Source organism: Cynoglossus semilaevis, chromosome 17 (assembly GCF_000523025.1).
Source record: "Cynoglossus semilaevis isolate Cse_v1.0 chromosome 17, Cse_v1.0, whole genome shotgun sequence".
In the NCBI taxonomy this organism is placed as follows: Eukaryota; Metazoa; Chordata; class Actinopteri; order Pleuronectiformes; family Cynoglossidae; genus Cynoglossus; species Cynoglossus semilaevis.
Window position 1 is genome coordinate 12,591,355 of NC_024323.1, and position 26,092 is coordinate 12,617,446.

General features: G+C 43.1%; 6 protein-coding genes across 9 annotated transcripts in view; 5 read left to right on the forward strand and 1 right to left on the reverse strand.

Moving 5' to 3' along the window:
• srebf2 (sterol regulatory element binding transcription factor 2) overlaps positions 1-2,366 on the forward strand; it is an 11,870-nt gene extending 9,504 nt beyond the window's left edge. Inside the window, 1 exon segment of the mRNA XM_008330306.3 lies at positions 7-2,366. Within this exon segment, the coding sequence (XP_008328528.1) occupies positions 7-201 (195 nt within the window). The 3' untranslated portion in view covers positions 202-2,366.
• Positions 2,367-3,131: 765 nt separating this feature from the next.
• nol12 (nucleolar protein 12) lies at positions 3,132-4,809 on the forward strand. The gene is made up of 6 exons (XM_008330307.3): positions 3,132-3,323; positions 3,558-3,663; positions 3,754-3,802; positions 3,891-4,036; positions 4,149-4,240; positions 4,445-4,809. Exons 1-6 carry the CDS (start codon positions 3,214-3,216, stop codon positions 4,638-4,640), a joined length of 699 nt encoding a protein of 232 aa, XP_008328529.1. The 5' UTR covers positions 3,132-3,213; the 3' UTR covers positions 4,641-4,809.
• Positions 4,810-5,523: 714 nt separating this feature from the next.
• LOC112488377 (serine/arginine repetitive matrix protein 2) lies at positions 5,524-12,349 on the forward strand. 2 transcript variants are annotated; one of them, XM_025064252.1, is made up of 7 exons: positions 5,524-5,630; positions 5,982-6,277; positions 7,297-7,442; positions 7,549-7,742; positions 8,072-10,148; positions 10,251-10,362; positions 10,874-12,349. In XM_025064252.1, exons 2-7 carry the CDS (start codon positions 6,011-6,013, stop codon positions 11,015-11,017), a joined length of 2,940 nt encoding a protein of 979 aa, XP_024920020.1. In that variant the 5' UTR covers positions 5,524-5,630; positions 5,982-6,010; the 3' UTR covers positions 11,018-12,349. The 2 variants fall into 2 exon arrangements, with proteins under 2 accessions (XP_024920020.1, XP_024920019.1); XM_025064251.1 differs by having other exon boundaries at positions 5,532-6,277.
• triobpb (TRIO and F-actin binding protein b) lies at positions 12,041-21,945 on the forward strand. Its single transcript, XM_008330308.3, has 13 exons — positions 12,041-12,382; positions 15,852-15,908; positions 16,048-16,116; positions 16,265-16,354; positions 16,456-16,565; positions 16,895-17,339; positions 17,923-18,178; positions 18,309-18,420; positions 19,556-19,715; positions 20,251-20,352; positions 20,443-20,529; positions 20,633-20,846; positions 21,077-21,945. The coding sequence occupies exons 1-12, from the start codon at positions 12,377-12,379 to the stop codon at positions 20,792-20,794; spliced, it is 1,656 nt and encodes a 551-aa protein (XP_008328530.1). The 5' UTR covers positions 12,041-12,376; the 3' UTR covers positions 20,795-20,846; positions 21,077-21,945.
• Positions 21,946-22,274: 329 nt separating this feature from the next.
• ndufa6 (NADH:ubiquinone oxidoreductase subunit A6) lies at positions 22,275-23,666 on the forward strand. The gene is made up of 3 exons (XM_008330309.3): positions 22,275-22,443; positions 23,252-23,367; positions 23,460-23,666. Exons 1-3 carry the CDS (start codon positions 22,308-22,310, stop codon positions 23,589-23,591), a joined length of 384 nt encoding a protein of 127 aa, XP_008328531.1. The 5' UTR covers positions 22,275-22,307; the 3' UTR covers positions 23,592-23,666.
• The window catches only part of smdt1a (single-pass membrane protein with aspartate-rich tail 1a), a 4,419-nt gene continuing 1,946 nt past the window's right edge, over positions 23,620-26,092 (reverse strand). Inside the window, exons 1-3 of one of the 3 annotated variants that reach the window (XM_008330311.3) lie at positions 25,004-25,344; positions 24,695-24,857; positions 23,620-24,097 (exon numbers count right to left, since the gene is read on the reverse strand). In XM_008330311.3, coding sequence (XP_008328533.1) covers positions 24,720-24,857; positions 25,004-25,162 — 297 coding nt within the window. In that variant the 5' untranslated portion in view covers positions 25,163-25,344 and the 3' untranslated portion in view covers positions 23,620-24,097; positions 24,695-24,719. Of the gene's footprint in view, positions 24,098-24,662; positions 24,858-25,003; positions 25,345-26,092 lie in introns of those variants that run through there. The other 2 variants (XR_523015.3, XM_008330312.3) reach the window with 2 other exon arrangements.

Below are 26,092 nucleotides of genomic sequence, written 5' to 3' on the forward strand. Positions count from 1 at the left end.
GCCCAGAGGGAAACGACCCACGCCCTCCTCCTGGCCTGCAGACCCCTCCCTATGCCCTTGCTGACTCCACCCGGGCACCGTGCCCGCCTCCTGGCTGAGGCCAAGCGCACCCTGGAGCGCGTGGGAGACCGACGCTCCCTCCAGGACTGTCAGCAGATTCTGTTGCGCCTCAGTGGAGGCACCACCATAGCAGCCTCCTAAACAAACAAACAGACACACACACACACACACACACACTCAGAGTGCAGGAACAAACACACACCCAAATTAGGGCTACTTTTAAACACACACTGTACACATTTAGATGCTCAAAATATCAAACTCTTTAGTCCTTTATTTTACATTTGCACCTACAGTGAGTCTCTGCTTTCAGTCCACGCTGACGCTGACAAATGAAGGCTTCACCTTTTGCTCTTTGACAGCTCAGTTTTGCACGGTTGCTGCACAATCACGCCACCCTCTGGACATGTGATGCCTAGCAGTCTTGCTACATTATTACAAAAAAAAATTGAAAGACAAAAAAAAACAAGGTTAATGAAACCCTCATAAAATAGACGCTGGAGAACTGGATCGATTCGGTTCAGAGTACCACGCAGTACAATCTTTACTGTAACACAGGAACGGAACAGCGTCCTGTGAGACACCCCAGCTCAAAATCAAAGCCTCTTGAAACATGCAGGAAAAAAGGACCGTGGATTCCCAGCTGCACAGTGCAGAGCAGTGTCTCTTATCTACCTCATGAACTGTACAACGTCAGCGTTGTACCACAGGGCGCTTAACGCACTGAGGCGGTCACCACGGAGTCAAATCAGGTTAAATCATTCACAGCAGTCCTTCTGCTGGGACCTTGAGGACACAGCGGTGTGACTACTGGAATATAAACTGAGAATGAATGAATGAATAGAAGTAGCAAAATGTGCAACTACAGTTAGAGTTAATATCCTTGTTGTCACACAACATGGCATGAATTAAAAAAAAAAAAAGAAGAGACACTGAGGTACAAATAGGAAAAATAAACTGAAATCATGTCCCTAGAAATCCACATATAGTACAGGTCAAATGTCTTAGAACATGCTAGAACTTCATGTCTTTTTTTGTCACCCACTTTCTTTGTGTTTCTCAGATGCAAACGTTTCGTTACATCATTTAAGATGTTGATGAATCAGCGTCACGTTACACTTCATCACCGCATCAGCTCGTCTCCAGTCACATCACCGCAGCGTAGGCGAAAACACACGCTATCTTTTCAGGGTTCACTATATTTTATTCAGTGATAATATATAATTATAATATTATTGCACCACAGTTCTTTAAACTTCACTGGTCAGACCTGTACGCTCTAACAAACAGCAGGGTTTTCTAAAGCTTTTCACCAGTTGTTCACAAAACAGATTTTTTTTTCTCTCACACGGTGGGATTGTAAATACTTTGTATATAAGTAGGAAAAGTTTTATGTATCGCTTGAGGAGGTGAAAAAACATGCAAAGGAAACTAGTTCAATCTGTCGCTCCACTGTAATTTTTATGAATGTAAGGTTTTGGCCGATGTAAGAGTTCATCATTTGATATATGATATGATATGAAGGTGGTCTAAACATGAGGAACTTTCTTGGACGTGTAACGTAAAGCAAAATGGCCTTGATGTTGTGTAAAGATATATGTTTGTAGCTTTTATTATTCCTTTATTTCGCTGTCCTCTGTTCAGCCATTCCCTTTTAAATATCTGTGTTCACATTATTCTATTTAATGTGAAGTTTTATTTTAGTTTTTGTCACAAAGGGAGATTTTCTTTTTGTTTTTCTTCTTTGTTTTCCAGAGGTTCCTAAACTGTCACAGCGAAAGTCCTTGAGGGGCAGAAATCCTGTTTAGTTGAAAACAAAACGAATCTGGATGTTACTATTTCTACACCTCGTCTTCCTTTGACATGCATTGTTTTTGTCATTTATAGTATGGTAATAAGGTTAATTGGAGAATTTAGACTGACTGCAAATGGGACCATAAGTGACAGTGGTCTCTATGTGGGCCACCATGATGGACTGGGCCTGTCCAGGATGTAGCCCTTGTTTTTAACCTGTTTCAGGTCCCTGAAGGAGGAAGAGAAGACAGAAGGTGTAAAATAACAACAAGGACAAATATTTGTGTTTATTTTTTCTTCTGCAATTCTGTTTTCCAGGTCAACGCAGCTGTTAGAAAGTAACATAAAGAAAGTCTTAACTTGTATGACACCAAGGAAGAGGAAATTAAGGCCATTTATAGGCTGAAGCTTTTACTCTCATGTTTGTTTTGTTTGTTTGTGATTTATTTTTTTGTCTGGAATTCTGTGTTAATTTTGATGTTTATTTTATAATAATAAAAGACATGATAGTACGTGGTCGTTGTGGTTTTTCTGGAGTAGATGGCTGTCCTCTATATTGGTATTTTGCTGAATAAGTGTGAAATGTAGGGCAGAAAAAAAGAGAACTGCAGTATGATCTGAAAATGTGTGTGTGTGTGTGTGCACCTGGGATTAACGGCTGCTTTGTGGTTTTAAACTTAGTGGTTTCCTGTTTCACACTGTGTGAAAAACATGGGGCAGTGGCGAAAAAAACAAAACAAAACAAAAAACACTCCCAGAACAAAACCTACAGAGGTGACTCGGATACAGGATCAGTACTACAGGAGGGAGGGGCGGAGTCATGGATGACACTGGTTTACAACAGTATGTAAAAGAGGGCAATTAAATAAAATAAGTTAAATACAAGAATCATGATGGAATTAATTTATAATTTACAAGACTTTTAAGAGAAATATGTTATCCCTGGTGGGTCAACATGGTCTACAGAGAATAATATTAATAATATTAAAATAATACTAGTCTTCTGAGTTCCGTGTTATATGTAACTACAAAATAAAATTTGATTTAGCCGACGTTTGTTTCTCAAAGCGGACAAAAATATCGCCTCACTCCCAAAACGAAACTAAATTTAATTGTATATTTTCTATTAAAGCTATAATGTTCGTAAAATGACAATGACAAATTGTTTCCAAAGTAAATACTTTTAAAGATAGTTTTAACAGTATGTGTGGTTTGTAAAATGTCAATGACAAATTGTTTCCAAATTGTTTTAAAGATAGTTTTAACAGTATGTGTTCGTAGTCGGACAGTTGTTGCCGATGCACTCCACGTCAGAGAAGCCGGAAGTAGTGCAGAGTGAACTACACTCACGTGTACATCATGAAAAACAACAAAAAACACAACAATGGACCTAAGAAGGCTAAATTCAAACCGGGCTCGAAGAAAAGAGAAAACAAATGCATCGTGACGTTTAACGACAACGACAGAGAGTGAGTAGATTTGGAGACGTAACTTATTTAAGCACAAATTAGCTCCATAGCTTTAGCACATTAGTACAGCAGTCTGTGTTGTTGTTTTTACGAGTCACTCAATTTAATGAAAATTATCTTGTGTATTTGCTCAGTAACTTTAAAATAAATGTTTTCCAACCGAACTAAACTGGATTTTACTTCCAAACTCTGTTCGGTTTTGTCTGAAGTTGAATTACTTTCTCCTCATATCAGGGAATATCTCACTGGTTTCCACAAGAGAAAGGTGCAAAGGAGGAAAGTGGCGCTGGCAGAAATTCGCAAAAAGATAAAGGATGAGCAGATTAAAGTCAGAGAAGAGGTAAACGGGAAATAACAGTGTGAAAGTCTAAAGTCTGACTTGTGTGTCTGTCAGATGTCTGTTATTTCACATGTGTCTGTTCTCTTCCAGAGGCATAAGGAGTATGTGAAGATGCTGAAGGAGAGGACAGAAGCTCTCAGTGAGATGAAACTCATTCGTTGACGTTTTCGAGAACCTTCAGTAAAATTACTTTATTTTTTAAAACTATCGTGACTGTGTTTTCTCAGACGAATCTGAGGACGAGCTGGACGACGTGATAATCAGCACGTCAGAGTCCATGCAGTATGATCACCCCAACCACACGGTTACCGTGACGACCATCAGTGATCTTGACCTCAGTGCCACACATCTACTTGATTCTGCAGCAAATCAGGTAATGTGACAAACTGGTTTTAATGCTAGTCCAGTCAGACTATATAATAGAATAAAGAATTCGACCTGTTCAGTTACAAACCAAACACAAACTGAGAATCTTTCATTTGAAGGACAAAGGACCGAGTGAAGAGCAGGGGGAAGAGGAGAAGGAGAAAACTGCTGCCATGCCGCGAAAGGCCGGGACCCCAGTCATGAACAATAAGTAAGAGCAGATGATACAGGAGTTGAATTGTATTTACAGTCGTAGATGGTTTAAACGTTTATGAACGTTTTAAAATAATTTTAGAACAGGTTATATTTATCTACAGATGTTTTCCTTCCTCTCACTCCAGCTTTGTTTATCTTGTCTCCCTCTCTCGCTCTCTCGCTCCCTCTCTCCCCCTCCCTCGCTCTCCCACTGTGCCAGGATCCGCTCTTTAATGTCATCGCTCAACAGATACACCACCAAGAGGAAGAGGAAAGGGAAGCAGGAAGGTCGAAGAGGACACGGCAGCCGGACAGACGGCAAACATTCCGGCGCAGAATTGAAAAAGAAGAAAGGGACGAGCGGCATGTTTGAGAGACGCCGTCGGACTGGACAGAGGGAGCGTCAGCAAGACTGAGAGTGTGTGTGAAAATGAACTGAAGTTTAAAGATGGACTCTGTGCAGCAGGACGTGTTGGTCCCTGTGGAGACAGCTCACTCGTCTACGACTGTTTTAGAAAATGAACTGTATTGAATTTACTGACGTTTTGTTTAAAATAAAATCTTTTTTTTTTCTTTTCTTGCTGATGCGTGTTCTAATCATTCATTACAAATGTCGGCGCCGTCTTTGCTCTGATGAATCATAGGAAACTTCAGGCTCTGGTCAACTTCCTCTCTGCAGCTGAAGGAAATCGACCCTCAGCTCGGCCTTTCCTCCCAGCTCTCGTACCTGTGGATGATCAGACGGAGAATGTAGTGAACACTGTGTCCATGAAACCACACAAACAGACTCTGCTCTAACGTATGTCCACCCCCCAGACCCTCCACCCCCCCACACACACAGCCATGTTTATTTATTTACGTTAACCTGAGCCAGCGTATGCCAGCTGTCACTAGCTTCAGCGTTTCATTTTCGCTTTCTACAGGCCATGATATTTAATACAACCCCCTCAACTGGAGGAGCAGCAGGTCACAGGCTCCATGTTGGCTCCGGCTCCTGCGTCGGCTCAGGCTTCAGCGCCCGCTGATCTGAGAGCCAATATGGCCGCCTGCGGGCTCCAGTTTCGCTCATTGTTAAAGCAGCCAATGGGATTGATTTGAGAGTTTGGCAACTGGAGAGGACAGAGAAGATGGTGAAGAGGAGGCATGTGTCTGCTGAGGGTCTGATGGAGCGGCCGGTCCTGGGTCTCAGGCTGTAAACTGAGGTGAATGAAGCGCTTTCATTTTTCAGGTAATATTCCACTTTTCTGTCCTAAAATTGGAGTCATGAAATTCATTTCTGTTTTCACTCCTCTCTGCAGACTCTTCTCTCCTTTTCACTGGTAACTCATCTCGCACGCAGGTCGTGGTTGGTTGTAATACTTCTGTGTGGGAAGTGTTGACTGGATTGTGTTTCACAGTCTGCTGCTGTGAGTACTTATCACTTACTATTGTCCTTAAACACAGATCCGCTTTAGATCTCGCACGGACCCTGAAATGAAAGAACCTCTGTGGTGTCGACCGTGAGCCGCTGCTCTGTGCTCACAGCCGCACGCAACAGCAATTAGGAATAAAGTTTTACACATTGAAAAGGCAACGATGTGACATCATGATGCTCTGGGTGTTCCAGGTTGTAGAAATGACCTGTTGTTGTTCAGTGTCTGCTGTTAGAAATGAGAACGTGGAAGAAAAAAAACTGCAGTTTTTCTGTGTACTGTTGTTGACTGTGTTTAATGGTCAACCTCTTCAGTAAACGCGACCTCTCGACCTTTTCTCTGCAGAATGCCATGACTGAGGGCGTCAACCTAACATGCCCTTCTCCGTAGATGAACCCATCTGCCCCAAATTTCAGCCCAACATCTTTGACCCTCTGCGCTGCCATGACTGCCTGCGCCAGCGCCACCTGCACTCCGGCTCGGGAGAGACCCCCGAGGGGTCAGAACGGGGGCAGAAACCCTCGACCGACACGTTTGAGAAAATGCGTTTCGCCGACACTGGAGGTGGGAGTGTGAAAGATAAACGTGTAGCCTTGACAACCGTCTCATCCCAGGGCGAGGAAAAGGACACCAGCAGTAGGGTAAGAAAGAGGAGACAGCAGACAGGAAGTGTGCAGCAGAGCAGCTGGGTGACGGGGGCGGAGGGGCGGGGGTGTAGGCTGTGGACCTGGTGATGGGATCACTGTCATATGAAGACAGCGTCAGGTTCCCAATAAAATCCATAGAAGGTAAAAACTACAGTGGTGTAATTTAACTTTTACAGACTCAACAGTCAGTGCTTAGGATTTTGGAACCCAAAATTTTTGATGCTATTGTACATAAAATTATCATCATATCATATTATATTATGTCAGTATTGAAATTATATTAGGAACCCATCTTAATCATGGCCCAGAGTTCAGTAAATGTGTTATAATAAAATTATAAAATTAAAGCACCTGATTGGATGATTTTGTCAGTAGAGTTACGGAGGCTCACAGACTGAGACGTGTCAGTGATGAGGAGTGGTTATTTATAAATTCATGAAGCGGGATCGTTGACTGTCCTCCTGGAGTAAATACGTCCGTGTGTTTCTGACACCTTTACATTCTACAGTCGAACTCTGTTTCCATCACATTCCTGCAGTTGCTGTAAACCAAAATTTTGAATTTTTTTTTTTTCTAAAGTTGTTCAGATCAGCGTCCGTCACAGGTAGATTTGAACACAGACACACGGTCATTTATATGTTGGGGACAAATATATCCCAGCATTTGTGTTTATGGTCAGTCGAAAAATGTTGAAACTTTAATGAGGAAAGCCAGGAGTCAGGTTGAGTTACAGGGATGAAACTCTAATCGAACGTGTGAGTGTGTCAGAGAGCACACGGCGACGAGCACCGCAGGAGATCAGGCAGGAAGTGGGACTGTGACTCCTGCGGAACAACAGTCGGGAACGCTGTACTTTTAGCCTCTGTGTGTGGTTGTTTTTTTTTCAGCATTTGTTTTTTTTAATGTCATCAATTTGAGCGTCTCCTTGTTCGGAGGTGAGGTGTGTTTAGAGGCAGATAGAGTGTTCTAACCCTAACGTGATTGGCCCGTATCCTAATGTGTCACCCTATCAGGAGGACTCTGACTGTGCGTCAGTGGTGAGCAGCTACTGCCATGTCAGTGGAGGTCGTCCAGGTTATGGGGAGAGTTCTCTGTGCATCCTGAGCCCGGACTGTGCGCTGTACATCTGCGACGGTGACGACGACGACAGCACCGACAGGTGCTGACCTCGGTGACATCACTTCTTTTCTCCATCTCGGCGCCAGGTCTTTCCAATTTTGCACGTTTTCCTCATGTTGTCATTTCTCTTCGTCCTGACCGTGAAGCTGCCGTGATCAGAGCGACTACCAGGAGTTCAGCGGCTCAGTGAGTGGAGAGGAGGAGTACCTGCCCGTACGCCGCCGCCGCCGCCATTCGTCCCAATTCGGCATGACCCGGCTTGACCCGCCACCTCACCGACCCAACCCTCGGGCTTGGATGGACGAAGCTCGCAACAGGGACGGCTTCAGCGGGCGAACAGGTCAATGTTAGCTGTCGTTTGTCCAAAGTCCCAGAGTCTGTCTGACTGAGACATAAAACTGCAGTTTCTGTGCAGTATTACTGCAGTTTTCAGAGCTGTACACCGAGCCGTCACTCAACTTATGACCACTTCATATCCAGTTACAGCCAGAGGTGTTCTTTACTAGCTAGCACTGTTTGATGTCATCAGCGCAGGTGTCTGTGAGCAGTTAACAGTAACACAATATAAGTCAGCGTGTGTGTGTCAGGAAACCTCGGGTCGTGGCCCAGTGGTTGACCTCTGATGTGTGTATCTCTTGTTTCTATTTCTGTCACGCTGCCTGACACCAGGTATGAAGGACGACAGAGAGAAGCGTGAAAGCGGCTACTTCTCCTTGGGGAGGGCAGCGGGTTCCCGCTCGCTCCGTGACAACAGTCCTCCTGCTCCTTTTCGTCATTACGAGAAGGGTCATCCCATCTTCGGTAGCAGAAACGTTGAGCCCAAAGACACCGTCCCCTTCAGAAACCCTAACCTCGGCGTGGCCTCCGAGCGGCTGATACCCGAGCACTTAGACGAGGATGTTCCTGTGGAAATCCCACCTCCTGACCCCTACGAAATTGCAGTGGAGGTTGAAGCTCAGGTCGGTCCTCGCACTCCCAGTCCGACTCCTTTTAAGATAGCAGAGTCTCTGGCTGCCACGGGTCGGAGGGGCTTCAGTGCCTCACCTAACCGGGGGAACACTTCATCTCAAGTTTCCTCGCTTCAAAAATCAGGACGACTTGATTCATCGAAGCTCGGCTCAGCCTTCCAATCTCGCTCTTCTTCTCCAGCGCGTGGGAATTCGCCATTCAGGCGGAGCGAGTCCTCTACCTCCCTCAACAAGACCAGCTTCAGTGGTGGGGCCCGGTCTCATGGAGCAGAGCTAGGATCCAGAAGCTCCCTGCAAAGCACGCAAACCCGACACTTTGAGTCAGGAACGCTGCCCAGGAACTTCAAATCCCTTGCTGGTTCTGTTAAATCCCAGTCCAGCACGGTTTCCGATTTCAGGAGCGCTTTGAGAAAAAAAGAGGTGAATGGGTCTTCCAGTTTCCAGGGTCATGACAGCAGGAGCTCGTCTCCGTCCAGGAGGGACTACAGCGCCCCACGTCCAGTGACGGCCCGCAAAACGGAGAGCAGCAGCTCACAACTCGCTCGTGGACGAGGGAGTCGGACCGGTTCTCCGTCAGGTAGAGCTGAGAGGAGAAGTGAGAGCCCGTCACCACCGAGGAGAACCTACAGCTCCTCCCAATCCCTGCGCTACAGATCTGAGTCACTCACATCCAGACACACTCACTACGGACGCTGTGGCTCCCCCATAAGGGAGGGCTACGACTTCGAGAGTCAGGCCTTGATGCGAAATTCACGGCTGAGAAATACGCAGGACGATGAGGAAGACGTACCTGAGAGCCCCGCCCTGTCTCCGCCCAGACGAGGTCGTGACACTCAAAGTCAGTCCATACTTCGCAAGACGGAATCGAACCCTGTTGGTAGCGGCCGAGGTTGCAACAGCCGTAGTTCTTCTCCAGGGAAAAGGGGCTTTGAACCCAGCAGTCAGTACCAGCTGAGGAAAACAGATACGACTGGTTCTACCAACAGCCGCGGCCGTGAAAGTCGTAACCCGTCACCTTCCAGGAGAGGTCATGAAGCGCCCCCTCAGGCCGTGCTGCGCAGCAGAGCCGAGGGAGGCCGCTCTGCGACAGGTCGTGGCGATCAAAGTCTTTCACCGTCACGGAAAAGCGTGGAGGTTTCTGATCAGCGCTCAGTGTGGAAATCACAAACCAACGGCTCTCTGCACAGCAGGACGCACAGCAGTCGCAATTCCTCTCCCTCCAGGAAAGAGCCCAGCGACCCACCGGGGTACTCTGTCCTCAGGACTGCCACTAATGGAGAATCAGGTCGTTTCAAGCAGAGAAATAATATTAACAACGACTCCAAGTCTGACTCCAAACATTCCCCAAGTTCCTGGCGAGGATCTTCTACGTCCCTCCGCAGCTCGTCATTATCTCGCACGGCTTCGCCGACGAGGCAGTCACCGAACGGCGGCAGAACGACCTTTGTGACCTCAGACAAACCCAGGAGCTCCAGCAACGTCAGGTCAGGGTTTGGTAGACGTGACCCTGACGACAGAAGACCCGGGCAGCGACCACACAGTCCTTCACCTTCACCTCAAATCCACCTGCAGAAACTCACCTCCTCTCTGAGCTCCATGGAGTCCTCAGAGTCGGGCCGAGTGTCCGTGGGCTCCACGGGACGGAACAGGGACGAGTACGCAATGCTGGCGGACCTGCCAAAAGTCAAACGGATCCACGTGAGTGAGGAACCGATGGATGTGGGGCGACTTCAGAACCAGAAAACCCCCCGCAGACAGGAGCTCTTCAAACCTGCCAGGTCAGACGATCGTTGACGAAACGTTATCTCAGCGTCTTCCATATTTTGTTGCATAAGTTTGACCAAACACTCTGACCACTCGTCTTCTTGATGTCCCTTCAGCCACTCTTTGAGCCGACACCCGTCCAGAGAAACGTTGGACGCTGAAGATAAAGAGTGGCACTACGGCGGCAGTGGGTATCTGTCCAGAGCCCACTCCTCCACCTCGTTACAGGTGGGTCGACGGAGTGAGTTAGACATTAAAACATGTGGATGTTATCGATTAGATCCAGTGGTTTGTATTTTGACTAAATTGGTTCTGGTCCAGGTTCTACATTCAGTGAACCTGGAACTGAAGTCAGTTTAGAGTGATTCTACTGTTCAAAGTCACTGAGGGGAGTGAACACGTGATTCTACTGTTCAAAGTCACTGAGGCCTGTCAGTCAAACGCTCAAAATATAATTACACACGTTAGGCAACATGAACCAGTCTTTTATAAACAGTACTGTGTCACTCAAGTACTGTTTGTAGAGGTGATCAAGTACCGCCGTGTCCCTCCGTTTACTGTGTCCCTCCGTTTGGGTTGGACCAGTCAGGGACAGTTTTCCATCATATATTATAATTTTGGGTTGGACCGGTCGGGGACAGTTTTCCATCATATATTATAATATAATTATACTTCAGTCTTGATGGAATCACATGTTTTTTTTACCCATTAAATTACTACGAGTTCCTTCTGTGTCCAGCGCTCCTGCAGTCCCACTGCAGACGAAGGCAGTTCTTGGAGAGGTGGAGACCGTGGGTCAGAACAAATGCAGGTACGTGGTACGGATTTGTTCCTTTACTGCCACCATGTGATCACTTACTGTATAAATGTGCTCTTTATTTAATAATCTGCGGCGGACTGTTCTGTTTAAGCAGTGAGATCATGCAGCTGATCTTTTCCCTCTCAGTACAGATCTTTGAAGTCGGCGCCACAGCCCCTCCAGCTCACATGGTTTGATGCAGTTTTATTACGGCCGTTTCTATTTTCATACGCGCCGTCTTTCTGCTTCATATTTACCAGACCCACGCTGGCAGTTTGTCTGGTGTTGACACATCATTCTGTCCACAGTCGCAGAGCTTCTCCTGCTGGAATGTCCTGACACTGGATGGCTGGCCTTTTTTCTGACTTCTCTACGTGTCCTATGTGCATGTGTGTGTGTGTGTGTGCGTGTGTGTGAGTGAGTGTGTGAGAAGACAGAAACCTTCACCCTTCAGGCATTTCATAAGACTGACTTAGCTTTGTCGGCTGTGGTCTGCTGGGGCATGTGTTGAAATTCCTTCACTGAAACCAAGAGCTACTCAGAAAGGGTTTTGTAGGAGGGGGTGTCACTCTGTATGCAAGTCCAAAGATGTTAAATCCAGAAAATTTAACCAGTAAATTTATTTGATGTGTCGACAAAGAATGAGGTCAACTTTTCCACGTCTTTCTAAATTCTAACCAGGTCTTTATTTCATATTATCTTTGAAAATATAACACAGAAATATTTAATTTAAATTAATCAATTATTACTCCAAAATTTACAACTATAACTAAATGGACTGCTTTGGTCTAACTTTGGCAAAAAACGTGACAAAAAACGCACCCTAGCAGTGACAAAAAGTTTTTTTTTTACTCCAAAATGACATCAGTGACCAGTCCTACTTCCCACCAATGAGCTAGATTAAAACACATTTTTGATATATGACTAATGAGACCAGGGACCTATCATTCAGTCCCCCTGTACCAATGCAGATCCCGGGCCCCCCAGTTTTGTTGCGGCAGCTCCTTGTGTGCGTGTGTGTGTGTGTGTTGTTTTTTTTTTTTCTTATTCTTTTCTCAAACCGTCTTCGCGGATCCGCCCAGGAAGCAGCAGACAGGAGAGAGCGAAGTCACACGGAACGCTAGCTTCTACCCGCATGTGCCACAAAATTATAACAATCGTTCGTTTAATCGTCCATTAGCGCCGCCATGTTGGATCGGATTCAAGAACTTTCTTCCTAACGCAGGACGAAGTGGTGTTGACGGTCTGTTTGTGTCAGTTAACATGGATTTGAATGGCGGGGTTTTACTCTTGACAACAGTCCGAGTCTGAAACGCTCTCACCACACGACAAGCTGGCTGTAAAGTTTCACAAGAAGAAGATTTGTTTCCGTTTTTAATTTTGTGGTAACTGTTCTTTTCTTTTGTCTTTTTTTTTTAAAACAACTATCTGGATTCCGGTACCATGACGGTGAGTAACGCTGTTCCTTTAAGCTCTTTTGTTTTATCACCCACTTTCTGTCACTTCTTCCTGACTTTTTTTTTTAAAGAATCTAACAACAAATGTATTTTGAAAAGGGAATATAAGTTGTCGTTTATTTTTATTTTGCGGTTAAGTGACATTTCTACGTCTCATAGTTGACGTAGCTGTCATATATAATTATAACTATTACTGAATTTGACACTCGATACGACGCCATGTATAAATATTAGGACTGTCTGTTTAAAAGATCTCAAATCACAGTTGTGAATAAAAACCCACACAACAAAACAGTTGATTATATATTATATATTCCGAAAATCATATTACTTATAACATTCTCTATACATTTATACAGTTACTGTACAAATACTGTTCATATTCGTTATTTTCACTGTTGACAACACACGAGTGGAACATATTAATACGTATAAAATATTAACTTCTCCGTATTTTTATTGTTTTGTTTCTTTAGTTTTATTGACGTAACAAGTCCATTTGTAAGAAAACACTGTTAAACGTTTCATATATTGACGGTAAATGTGAAGATTTTGCAGCATTTAAGGGCAACGCTACTGTTTAAAGTGAACGTTAACATGTTTATATTTACTTGGCTTTAACTATCATTAAATTCATTAATTATATATATTCATCACAGACAGTGATGGTTTGTTACTATTCTCAGTTGTTATCAGTCCATTATTCTGTCTGGTTTAGTACATGTATTTCTCAGCACCAGTGATTTGTGGATGAATTACTGACAAGTAATCGACAATTTTTTTTCAATAAATTAATCATTTTGTTCACTTTTTTAAAAAAAAAATCCTTATCTTTAGAATCTAACAAATGTAATGTTATCAAAAATCTGATTTATTTTGTTTGTCTTTGAACTAGATTTTCAGCTTCAACATTATCTCAGTAGCTTTTGCATCTGTTCTGACTCTTCATTATCATATCATATCAGCTGATTTGATGCCACGGTTTTCTGTGTGAGCCTGACCTGAGAGACATCCTCATGATTATTTTAAACTAAAAATTTTAAACCACTCTTGAGTCATCCTGGGCTAATTTAAGACCTGTAAGGTCCTGTTTGTGACACCTCCAGAAAACCACAGTGCAGGTGTGGCCTAGTGTGATCTGTTGACCCTGCTGTGTTTACAGTAGCAGGAAGTGTTAAACACCAGTACCGTGTGACGGTTGCAACAGCCTGCTCTGATGTTTTGTGTTTGCACTGTGACATTTGCAAAAAGCAAAAAAAAAAACCCATAACATCAGAAATGGTTTCATGTTGCTGGGCGACCTAATCTATTTAACTAAACTGAAACAGAGGAAAAAGAGACACATACAAGCTGTAAAAGGACCACAGTGCCTGGCTGATCCCCCGGCAGACAATAGTCCTCTATGCTCATGGCTGACCGGAGTCAGAAAGAGTGGACGTTGTCACCACTCTTTGACCTTTCTTCTGTCTCTCAGAGACAGATCAGTGATCTGAGGGGACAAAACACGGAGAAAGAAACCTTACATAATACTTGTTCATAACGGCTGAGGTCCTTCGTTCTGTGTTGTCTCCCTTGACTCCATGTGTAGAATAGATAACGTCGATATATGAGGACAATCTAAGTCATGTGACCTGCACCAGCAGTACAATCCTGGAGTCAAATTTTTACTCATCTAATGTTTTTTTTTTTTTTGTAGTTAACTAATGAATGTCATAGTCATTTATAGCAGGGGTCTTCAAACCCTAGTCCGGGAGCCGGTGCCGGGCCACAGTGGGTCACAATTTTACTAATTTATCCCTTTAATTTTTCCATTAAAAAATAATCTGGCAAAGTTTCAAAACAACAATTCATTCAGACTCCGATACTAACAGAATAAAATACTTTTTATTTTGAAAGTGTAGTGATCGACCAGTCCTTGGTACAAAAAAGGTTGGAGACTGATTTATAGAAATATAAATCTCTTGCAGTAACACCAGGTGACCACTGTCAGTACTTCTGTGTTTCTACCCTATGCCTTTTTAATTCCTGTATGTCATCAGTAAAATATTCTTTGACCTTCATTCATGATGATTCATGATACATTTCATCAAAAACACAAAGTTGCCCAACTTTGTTTTTTTTTGGATGGACTATTGAGGCTCATCACAACTGAAAATCAGGAACGATGACCAGTACAGTATAATAGATAGACTGGATTATACTGGTGAAAACAGTGGGTGGTGCTGCTGTGGTTTAGGAGCACAAGTCCAGCCAGGACTGGGAATATGAATACACAGTTCAGACAAAGAGGGATTACAGTGAGCAATTCAAAGTAAGAAGGTGATGAAATGAACATAAAGCAGCTGAAGAAGATAGAACCAAAAAAAAAAAAATGATGGGAATGACACACCGCTAGGAAACAAGATGACGAAAGCAGCGAGCGATTTAAACACGAAGAATGTACATAGCGGTGAAGAGAGAGGGGAGATAAGCGGGGCCAGGAATTTATGTTGGGCAACGTTGGCTAATCTTAATCTGGGATCACCATGTCTTTAGGTACCTTGTGCATGTTTTCCCCTTCCTGTCATCAAGTGGGAAGCAAAGAGCAGGCCTGCTCCTGGAGCCAGGACATGTCCTAATATATCTTCTCCCACTGCACAGCTGCAGCCAGAGACATGAGTAATATTTCATAATATGCTCAGTTGAGTTATTAACACTGGAGAGACTGTGGACCCTGAGGTTCCCACTGAAAAATCTCTTCATATCTGCTTTCTAAAATTCTCCTCCCTTCACTGACGATGTGCTGCTTTTCATCTTCTAGTGTCGGCTCTCTGCAGATTATTTCACTTTGTGCAGAGACGGTTGGCTAAACTCACTTCCTGTCATTTTGACACCTTCTGCAACTACATTACAGCGGTCCCTGCAACTTCTCAAAAGATAGATCTTAGTTATATATTTTTTTTTTTTATCTGATATGCTGATATATTATTATAATTGACGTTTACATTGTTTGTTGACAAAAAACATCTGTATTGTAAGTACAACATGTAGTCAACACTTTACCAGTTTCAACTTGTTAGCAAAGCGAGTTTCTCCACAACACACACTGTTGTGTGTTTATGTGGCAACATTTGACACAGCAATGTGTGTGATGTCTTTGTGTTGAGGTGGAAATTGCCTGTTGTTTTTTTCGACAATTTCAAGTTTAATGTTGTTGTAAAATATTTATTCTACACCTCATGTGTGCTTGTTCAACATCAACATCTACTGTTCCTCAGTTACTGTCACTCTACCCAGTCCTTATTTCCTTTGAGAGTTGCTCATGACAGAAGTTGCTGTGATGGATACAGATAATGACCTAGATATTCACCAACAACACACTCCCTCTTGTATTGTATTCTTGTATTATTTCTGTCCCACATTCACATGAACGTCAGTAAAGGTGGTGCTTTATCCTGTCTCTGTCCGTCTGTGTCTCACAGCCTGACCTCCTGAACTTCAAAAAGGGATGGATGTCAAAACTGGACAACAGTGGAGAGGTGGAGTAGAGCTGAATTCATGCTTTTTATTTTATATTTTTTATTTTTACCTTGTTCCTAATAACATCAGCGGTTTTCATAGAAAATGCTTTGCTTTATACTCTTTTGTATTGATTCTTCATTCTTCTGTGTTGTTTAGTGGAAGAAGCACTGGTTCGTTTTGACTGACGCTGGTCTGAAGTACTACAGAGACTCAAACGCGGAAGAGGTTAATGTTTATTTATTTAATTTCTTTTTTTTTTTTTTACTTTTCAGTCGTCTTTTCAACATGCCCGTGTATGGCTTCATGAAAGGAGTGTTAAGAATGTGTCCTACTCTCCTGTGGGTTTTGAATGCTGTGATGTTTTGTTTTCCAGAAAGATGATATGGACGGAGAGATTGACCTGAAATCCTGTGTGAAGGTGTCAGAGTTTGATGTGGAGAAAAACTACGGCTTCCAGATACAGGTCAGCTGTTGGTGTGATCACACCCTGAATTCTTCTAAGTGTTTGATTTACTTATGTTTCATTATGTTACACACTCACACCACGTCACCTGTGTTGTCCAGACGAGGGAGGCGGTCTTCACGTTGTCTGCCATGACGGCCGGAATCAGACGGAACTGGATTGAAGTTCTGAAGAAGTGCATTCGGCCGAGTAGCTCTCCAGACCTAACTCAGTAATTACACTGCTGATTATTTCATATAATTAGTAAAGTAAAAATAATTCACAGGATTCATGTTTTTTCTTCTCTTGTGAAAGCTATTTTATTGTTTTAACATGTTTTATGCTTGCTAATCCTAATTTATAATCCCAGAGAACATATAGTTTTACTCTTTGGAAACGTGTCAGCCCTCAGTCAGGAATCAGACTTCAGTCCTAGAGTGATAGTATAAACAGTGTGTTTTCACAGTGACTTAGTCCAAGGATTAATCAACCTCAGTTGGCAAACATGCATTGATTTCTTCTTTAACTGGATTAACTTGTGTATCTCTAATCTCCTCCCAGATTACCTGACAGTGGCAGCGATAAAGAAAATTCCCACTCACGCTATCTGCTCTCTTCCCGCCCTTCGACATTGTCGCGCCACAATGACGTCCACTCGGAAACCCCGGCCTCCGTTCCCCCCACGCACCGCAGATTTGACTACGTAGAGCTGTCCCCCGTTCCCAAGTCGTCCACTCCTCTGCCAGCCAATCAGAGGGAAGCGGGAGAAGGGCAGGGGAGGGAACACACGCAGTGGCAGGAGGAGAGGAGCACCAGCAGCCAGTGGGACGCGGTGTTGTCCAGGAAGGGCACTGGCTCCGGATCCAACCAAATGCCACGTGTGGAGAATGAAATAGAGAAAAAGTGGGCGGAGTTTGAGCGCATGCCGTTGAAAGAGATGAGCGCTCCGCTGCCAATGGGATCACGGCCCTCCGGCCAGTCAGCCAATGAGGCGCTGCAGAGGGAGGTAGTGTGTGGAGAAGATTTTCCTAATTTGCAAACTACGTTCAATGCAAATTAAACTCTTCATCGCTCCAGATGAAGTTAACAGTTTCCCTCTCTCTTCTGACCTGACTGGACTTTTCAGCAGTGTCTACATTTGAATGATTACACATTTATATTGTTTACATGTTGACCCCCAGACCTTATAGAAAACACTGCTGAAAGTCTCGTCTATTCTGACTGTGTGTGTGTGAGTGTGTGTGTGGTTTTGCTGTGTATCTTTGTTTGAAGATCCTGGTACTAAAGCTGGTTTGTTTACTTTGGACATGCAGTTTCAAAGACGACCTTTTGACATTGGAATATAAAAATAGCTCCCAGTCCCATGTTCAGAAAAGTTTGTACACGTTCTAAAAATAATGCACTTAAATTTTTACTTATCAAGATAAAGAAACATTACTGATTTTTACTGACTATGTAAATCAGTATTTCATTTCATTTTTCACAGTGTACCAACTTTTCTTTACACGTTGAACAGAAGACGATAAACTGTCTTCGACTCTCTCTGTGTTGTGCAGTCAGCTTTACTTCGGTCCTTGTCCTTTTTTCAGGTGGCGTCACTGAGGCACCAGCTGGAGGGTCTACAACGGGGGATGAGAGGTTCGGGGGGAGGGTGTGGGGGAGGAGAGGGAGGTACGAGGAACGGCTGTGGCCCTGACGCCACCTGTGGGCGCAGCCTTGCAGCCATGGAACGAGCTCAGCGACATGCGCTAGAGGAGCTGCAGAGGCAGCATGAACGTCAGGTGAAGGAGCTGCAGATGGAGAAGGACAGGCTGCTGCAGGAGGAGACGCAGGACACAGCGAGAGGTCAGTGACGTGGACTGTAGTGATGAGGAGCGTCATAGGGTTTAGATTGTTTTCTAATGGTTTAAGACTTTTTTAACACAACACCTAAAACGTTCTGACGATGTGGTAAAATGTATGTTGTGTTGTTCAGTGATGGAGGCTTTGAGGAAAAAACACAAGGAGGAGCTGGAGAGGGAGGTGGAGAAGGTCAAGAGGTTAAGCAGCGGGGTCGTCGACTCACAGACTTTACAGGTTCAGCAACAGTAAGTACTTTTTATATTCAGAAGAATTTACACGTTTTATGATCTGTAGCAGAACTAACACAAAGTCAGGAGAGGCAGAGAAGTATGTGAGAGTGGTGGTGGTACAAGCATAAGGCCAGACGGTGGTTAGGTGTGCTGTCGGAGTGACAGATCGGCGATGGACATGTTGACAGATGACGTCAGGCAGGAGACAGTGGTGGTGGTACAAGCATAAGGCCAGACGGTGGTTAGGTGTGCTGTCGGAGTGACAGATCGGCGATGGACATGTTGACAGATGACGTCAGGCAGGAGGTTTAATGGAGCGTGCTGTTTGCAGATGACATTGTAAACTGGGAGCAGGTGGAGGGGGAGGTGGAGGTTTGGTCTGGAGCATAGAGGACTGAAGGAAAATTAGGTTAATCTTTTGCTTGTACTCACTAAGTACATGTACTCATTCAAATAATGCTTGTACTGTAATTTCAGAAATAATGTGTATATATTTGCTTGCTTTTATGAATGTACTTAGGAAATAAGTTTTAAAATTAATTCACGTTTTTAGTCAGTTTAATAACCGTGTGGTCCTGAAAATCATTTCATCCACTTTGCTTTAAAAATAATAACCATCCTGTTCCCCGGCCTTCCGTGCAGCCAGACTTTGATCATTTCTCCAGGCAGCTCTCTTGTGCCTTTAAGTGGGAGCTCGTTGACCATAAAAAGGTTTCTCAGTGAAATAAAAGGCCGATTCTGCCGACTGTTCAACATTTGAGATTCCTCATCTGAGCGATGTCATTACCACAACACCCACAGAGTTTTGTTAAGCACTGGAGGAATGTAGAAAAGTTTGGTCATGGATTAGTTTGACTTTCTAAGCTGCACAAGGCCTTTGACACAAGCCTGCATCAGACGCTGCCACTGGACCCTGCACTTTAGGGCTTATGTGTGTCGTCTACTCTGCACTTTTCTCTGTGCCGGCTACAAGCTCGTCCTTATGTTTGTGGTTAATGGTCATGAGCAGAAAAATTGGTTCTGAAACCAGTGGAGGGAGTCGTTCGCTTTTGAAAAGTAAAACAACACACAGTCGTCTTTTTTGTGCCTTTATTGAATGTTCAGATCCGTCTGTAGATCAGTTGTGATTGTTCTCTCTCTCTTCACTCAGGGCTGAATGGCAGTCGTTGCAGCGGGAGTTGTTGGGACTGTCGGAGCGCTACTCTCAGAAGTGTCTGGAACTGAACCGAGCTGAACAGAGCAGCGCGGAGAGAGAGAGGGAGATCAGCCACAAGGAGAGAGACATGGAGCAGCTGAGGAGGGAGAATCAGGTGAGAAGGAGCCAACGGAAGAAAAACATGGAGTTCTGAAGTTAAAGCTCTCTCTCTCTCTTGGCTTTGCTGTTATTTTATAGGTTGTAAAAAGATTTAAAGGGTGTTTGAGTGGTGAAGTCCATAAAGGATAGCTTTCGTTTTGTGAGTCATTCCAGAGGTGTAAAGGTCAACTGTTTGATTGTTGGAATGTGTTTTATATTCAATTCCAGTTCACTGAATGTCTAAACTGATCCTCTAAGGCTGCACTTTCATCTGGAAGTTTGCCTTTTTTATTGCATTACCATAAAAACATTTTTTTAAAGCGTCTTCTTCATTAAAGCAGCCATGTTTGCCCAGTGTGTTTTGATATTAACTCAGACAAACTAACCACTCTCACCATCTAAAGTCTGCTGTTTGTTCTCCTACATGCTTAAACAGGAGCGATGAGGTGAGGAACATTCAACTACCACACTGAACTCCACCGCCTGACGCTGCTAAATCCCACACTCTGTGTTTTTACGACAAATGCCTGATGAATTGTTTTGTGTTGCAGGACTTAAAGACTCGTCTGACGGAGGAGATCGGTCGACTGCAGAGCAGCGTCAAAGCTCAGGGTTCAAAAGACAAGAGAGACAGAACGCTGTGTGAACTAGAGGTAAACCACAGGCAGAGACACAACAAGAATGAAAGAAACGTGTGAGTGTGTGTGTTGTTTTTGTCTCCACTCATTTGTTTCTTCTCTCAGGTTCTTCTCAGGATGAAAAAGAATGAAATAGAGTATTTACACCAAGAAATCAGCTGTCTGAGGAATGAAATGCAGTTTCTAAACACGGTAACGGCCGTAATCAAGTTTTACTAATTAATAGACAGCGATGTGTGTGTGTTTATAACAGCGGCGAATAAGAGTCTGTCTGTCCCCCTTTGTCCTGGAGCAGGAGAAGCAGCAGGCCTGTGAGAAATACAAGGAGGTGCAGGAGGAGCTGAGCGGCATGAAGGGCCGCAGCGAGAGGGAGATCCAGAGTCTGAAGGAGCACCTGAGGCTGGCCATGGCTGCACTGCAGGAGGGACAGCAGCTGAGCAACAGCCTGGAACACTGAGAACTGCTGCAGCCGCTGCTGCTGCTGCTGGTGCCAACGCAGTTGTCGACGGGTGAGAGGTTTTAATGTTTTTATATCTATATGTAGATATATGTATATATGTGTGTCACTTTGGATAAAAGTGTCTGATAAATGTATTGTAATGTAATATAAATAGTATATGTATGTATATATGTATATTTGTGTATGTATATGTGTATATATATATGTATTTATATGTATATATGTTTATATGTGTTGACTCTGTTTGAGTCTGTCATTTAAATACATTTTGTTTGACAGGTGACTAGAACAACCAGTGATGGTGGAGGACAGTCGATGACTGTTGGACTATGTGAGGACTATCATCGTGCCTTAATCAATCAGTAATCAATCATCCTGCCAACCTGCAGCGTAGAGCAGCTGTTTGTTGGTTTCGTTACACTGGGCTCCACATCGTCGTCATCATGTATAAATAAAAAGAAAAAAAAACTGCACTTTTTTTTTTAATCCTAGCTTTTGTATGTCGAGGCTTGTTTGAGTGAGAATTTTTGTCAGAAAACTGGAACTCTTATATTTTTACCACTTGTTGTAAATACAGATTTCATGCTGCGTCAGCTTTTTTTTGTGGGACAAACGTCTTATTGCCACTGTCTGAGTGAACACAGTCACAGGAGACAGGCTGCTGTCGTCACACTTTCCTGTTGTACAGTTTCTGGTTTGTGTTTCTTAGGAAACAGGAGCTGTCCATGTGGTGATGCTGAGGAACGTTAGAGAAACATCTATTGGGGTCAACTATTCATGTGCGTGTGTGTGTATGAGAGATGGGGGGGGGGCTGCTGTCATAAGCTGATGAACAGATGCTGTCAAACATCAGTTACTCTATTATTATTATTTTTTAAAACATTGGCTGAGAAGAAACATCTATGGAGCTTCCAGTTTCCCCCCCTCTGGAAATGGCATGTAGTGAATGTGCCACACCCACAACCCATGACAGGCATTGCATTGATGAGCCAATTTTTATTATTGACAGTATGTATTGTGATAAAAATGACTTGTCTACCTACTTTTTAAAATAACTTTTTTTCATATTTAATGTACTGAAGAGTTTGTATTGTCTTTGTAAATTATATGCATTTTTTGCAATCAATTAAAAAAAAGTTATACAAAAACCTGCCGGACATTTGTGGTCTGTTTATTTGATTTCAGTGCAAACATAAACAGGATTTATTCTTTTTAATATATTTGACTTCCCTTGTATAAAGAACGTCTTAACATTTACAGCAATAAATGTTACAGAAACATTAAAAAGGAGCAATAACTTCATAAAAATGTCGAATTCACAATACCCTATCCCTGTATTCAGACATAACGTATCCTTCATAAAAATGTCGAATTCCTATCCCTGTATTCAGACATAACGTATAATACTGCCGTACAGTAGAGGGCAGCATTGTTCAAACTAACGTCCGGCCTGCGGGACAGTGTTGGTTATAGAAGAAGAAAAGGAGGCGGTTCTACAGTGGCAGCAGCCATGGCGTCCGCAGCAGGTTCCAGAGCAGTGGCCGCTGCTAAAGTCGTTAAACCTATCATTAGCCATGAAATGGGTGAAGCGAAGAGCAGGGTCCGGGAGCTTTACCGAGCCTGGTACCGAGAGGTTCCGAACACAGGTGTGTGTGAGCTCCGGTCGCAGTGTTGAAAACCGTAAAAACAAAAAGTCAAGGTCGCGTCTTCTTAGCATTAGCTGCTAACTAACGGACGTGTAAACATTTAGATTAATAAACAGTTTCGAGATTGTAACTAGGGTTAAAAGGGGAACCTGTAATACGTTTGTTGACTTTTTAACGTATCTGAATGTAAATCATTGTAGAGTTGATATTTTTTAAATGTTTAAACGAATCCCATATTCTGACGTGTGTATTCATAGCTCTGTTCAAGTCAGTGGTTTTAGTAGTTGGCTGTAACTAATTATTGGAGATGAATAAAAAGGTATGAATAAAACAAAACATTTGTCGAAAACGTTGAAAAACCTCACTTACTGGTGTTTATGGTTCAGAACCGTCCGAAGTCTGTCCAGACTTTGACAGAACCAAACATTTTCTATAACAATAGCTATTGCTTTATCGACCAGTTTGAATAGAAAGAAACGGTGACATAACATGCAACAAAGGTCATATAAACAACTATCACTGATCAGATAAGGCATTTGGAGTTTGAGGATTTTTACTGATGATTCAGTAACTAGTTTTACAATGATAAAATATTGCAATAGATGGAGCAAAATAAATAAACACAATATATATTCTTCTGTTTTTGAGAATGAACTTCTGGTTATTTTTAAAATTTTAAATAAAAGTAGAGAAAAATTAAATAAAGCTGAAAAAATGATATAGTAAATGTGTACACCAACAATGAAAAAATGTGTCCTGCACTTTTGTTGTGGAATGGTGACATTTTTTCCCTCGTGTTTTTCTTTAGTTTTGCTGTACCGGCTGGATATAAGCGTATCTCAGGGCCGAGAAAAACTGAGGGAGCTGTTCTACAAAAACAAGCATCTGACTGACATCCGTGTGATTGACATGCTGGTCATTAAGGTACAGACGGTAAAACAGCATTGGCTGCCTACATCAGCTCTATTGGTGACTGAAACATCCTTGTGTGTTTGTGTGTGTTGTTGTATTTTCAGGGTAGAATGGAACTGGAGGAAACGATCAAGGGCTGGAAACAGAATACTCACATTATGCGTTATTTTAACGAATCCGTGCAACCTCGTCCCACAGACTTCCTGTCCAAATTCTACAGCGGTCATGACCCATGAACTTTGCGGCTCCTTTTTCGTTATGTCCAGTTTAACAGATGTTTCCCTCTGCTGTAAATACACACCTAACACTCACACGTTTAAAGTTGTGTCTGGTTATTTACTGTAACATTACAGTTTTTGACAAAGATGATTCTTCTTTAAACAGAATTTTCTGTTGAACTGTACCTTTAAGCATATTTTTAAGCATATATATTTCTTGTTACATGTCGATGAATGACCTCAACATTTGATCTGTATGAAGGACCGCGGGAGTGTGTTTAACATGAAGGTCACGGAGCTTGTGCTACATTTTTACCAAACCAAATCCACTTTATTAGGCGTTAAGAAGTGCATGCACATACAGTACTCTGTGATCACTTTGGAACAGCTGATCTGAGCGTGAACGACAGCAAAAACCCTGAATGCAGTACAGACGTAGGCAACTCCACAACTACACACAGCAGGCGTTTTTTTTTATCTGCGCCGAAGACTCGCGCTCCTCCCTGTGGGAGTCACAAAAACATCTGCAAAAGAAATGAAAAAAAAAAAGTAAACAAATGACAACTGTATAAAACAATTCTACACAGATGCCGACAGGTAAAGGATTTTGCTTTATTTTTAAATGGACAGTTTGTTCTTTGCACCTCGACTTTTTAACTTGGCATTTTGTGACCTGATGATTCACTGTGTTTTGTCTTTCTCTGATCAGTGAAGACTTTGAGGGTCTAAGGTAGTGGACGTCCTGATCAATAACCAGGGTCTGAGAAAAATGCTGTTGAATTTTAATGGCAAATTTTACCAGAGGAGATTTAGACATTTCAGCACCACTAAAAAAACAATTTTTAAAAAAATTATTATTATCATCAGGAATCGACCCCGTGCTGTTGAATTTTAACGGCAAATTTTACCAGAGGAGATTCAGACATTTCAGCACCACTAAAAAAAAACCAATTTTTTAAAAATTATTATTATTATCATCAGGAATCGACCCCGTGACCTTTCCTGCTGTAGGCCGATGATGCTTCCCACTGCTGCTACCTGTACAGGTGTGTGTGTGTGTGTGTGTGTTTGCACCTGGACCACATTTACCAGCAGCAGCCCAGAGTCCAGGCCGGTGATACCTGTGAGCCGGAGGCCGCCCCGCCCTCAGTCATCGTCGTCGTCGTCCTCCGGGACAAAGATGTCGTGCTCCTCCAGCAGCGCAGCAAAGTTCTTGCTGATCCGAGTCCCCACATATAAGAAGGGCACCACTACCACAGCAATCCGGATTAGGCCGAAGGTGGTCTGCTCCCCACGGTGTGACGCAGACACACACACACACACGCGGCATCGGGCCACCATAGAGACAAGTCGGTTAGTTCATGGAAGCAGCGTGTCCTGTGTCTGATCCCTGCTGTCATGTCAACTGACTCCTCACAACAACCACTCACCTTCTTGGGTTTGGGCAGAACAGCACCGGACGATGTGGTCACGACGGAGCGGTGCGGTGTCACCGTCCTCCGCGCTCCCCCTGCGCCGGTACTCGGCACTGTTTCCCGGCCGTTCCTGAGAACCGACATCCTGAACAGACGACCGAGGGATGACGCCATGTTCCCAGTTCACAAAACGTTCGTGCGGCAGCAATGCGGAAAACGTCTGGAGGTAATTTTTTTAAGGATTTTTACCTGTGAGCAACAGCGTCATCGTGCGTTAAGAAAACGCATTACGATAAACGACAGGCAAAACACGACCAGAACCGTATCGATGATAACGTGTGAACTTTTTAAAAAAAGTTATATATATATATATTTTTATAAAATTTTAATTCTAATTAAATAAAAATCTAAGTTCACATCACTGTCCCGTTTACCAAAACAAAGAACATTTAAATTGAACTTGACGATCGTCACGGTGGATATTGTTATGTTTGTGGTCTGGACTCAGTTCAATAGTTTTTAGTCTGAATTAGAAAAAAAAGATTGAAATGATTTAGAAAAAACAAAAACACAAAGGCTCCGCGTGATTTTCATGATTTCTTTACAACGTTTCAGTTAGCATCGTCCATTAAAATGTCTAAATTCTTAGCATTCACGTTTTCGGAGGGAAACAAAAGCAGTGGTTTATGAAAAAAAATACTAAATCAAATACAACAAATGAATAAATACTGTACATCGTCAAATATTTACAGGCTCCTTATACGGCACGTCACTAAATTAAAATGACTGTGGGACAGTTGGGCGAAAGAGAGCGGTTTCCATGACAGCTACGTTGCTATGACAACTACAGCAGTGAAATAAAAACTGCTGTAAAGAAACCTGGAAATGAATAGTAAACATGCGTTGATCCCAGCAGCAGTTCCAACAGTCGTACCAACACTGTGAAGTGGTTTTTGTGACACTGATTATTCTGTGTCAACACAGATGAATGTTCTTCCCTCGTCAAGTCTACAGGATTATTGACAATCAAGTCTGTTTGCAATCATCTGTAAGTTAAATAATTATTAAATAAGATCTCAGTGTACAAACAGTCTCAACCAAAAC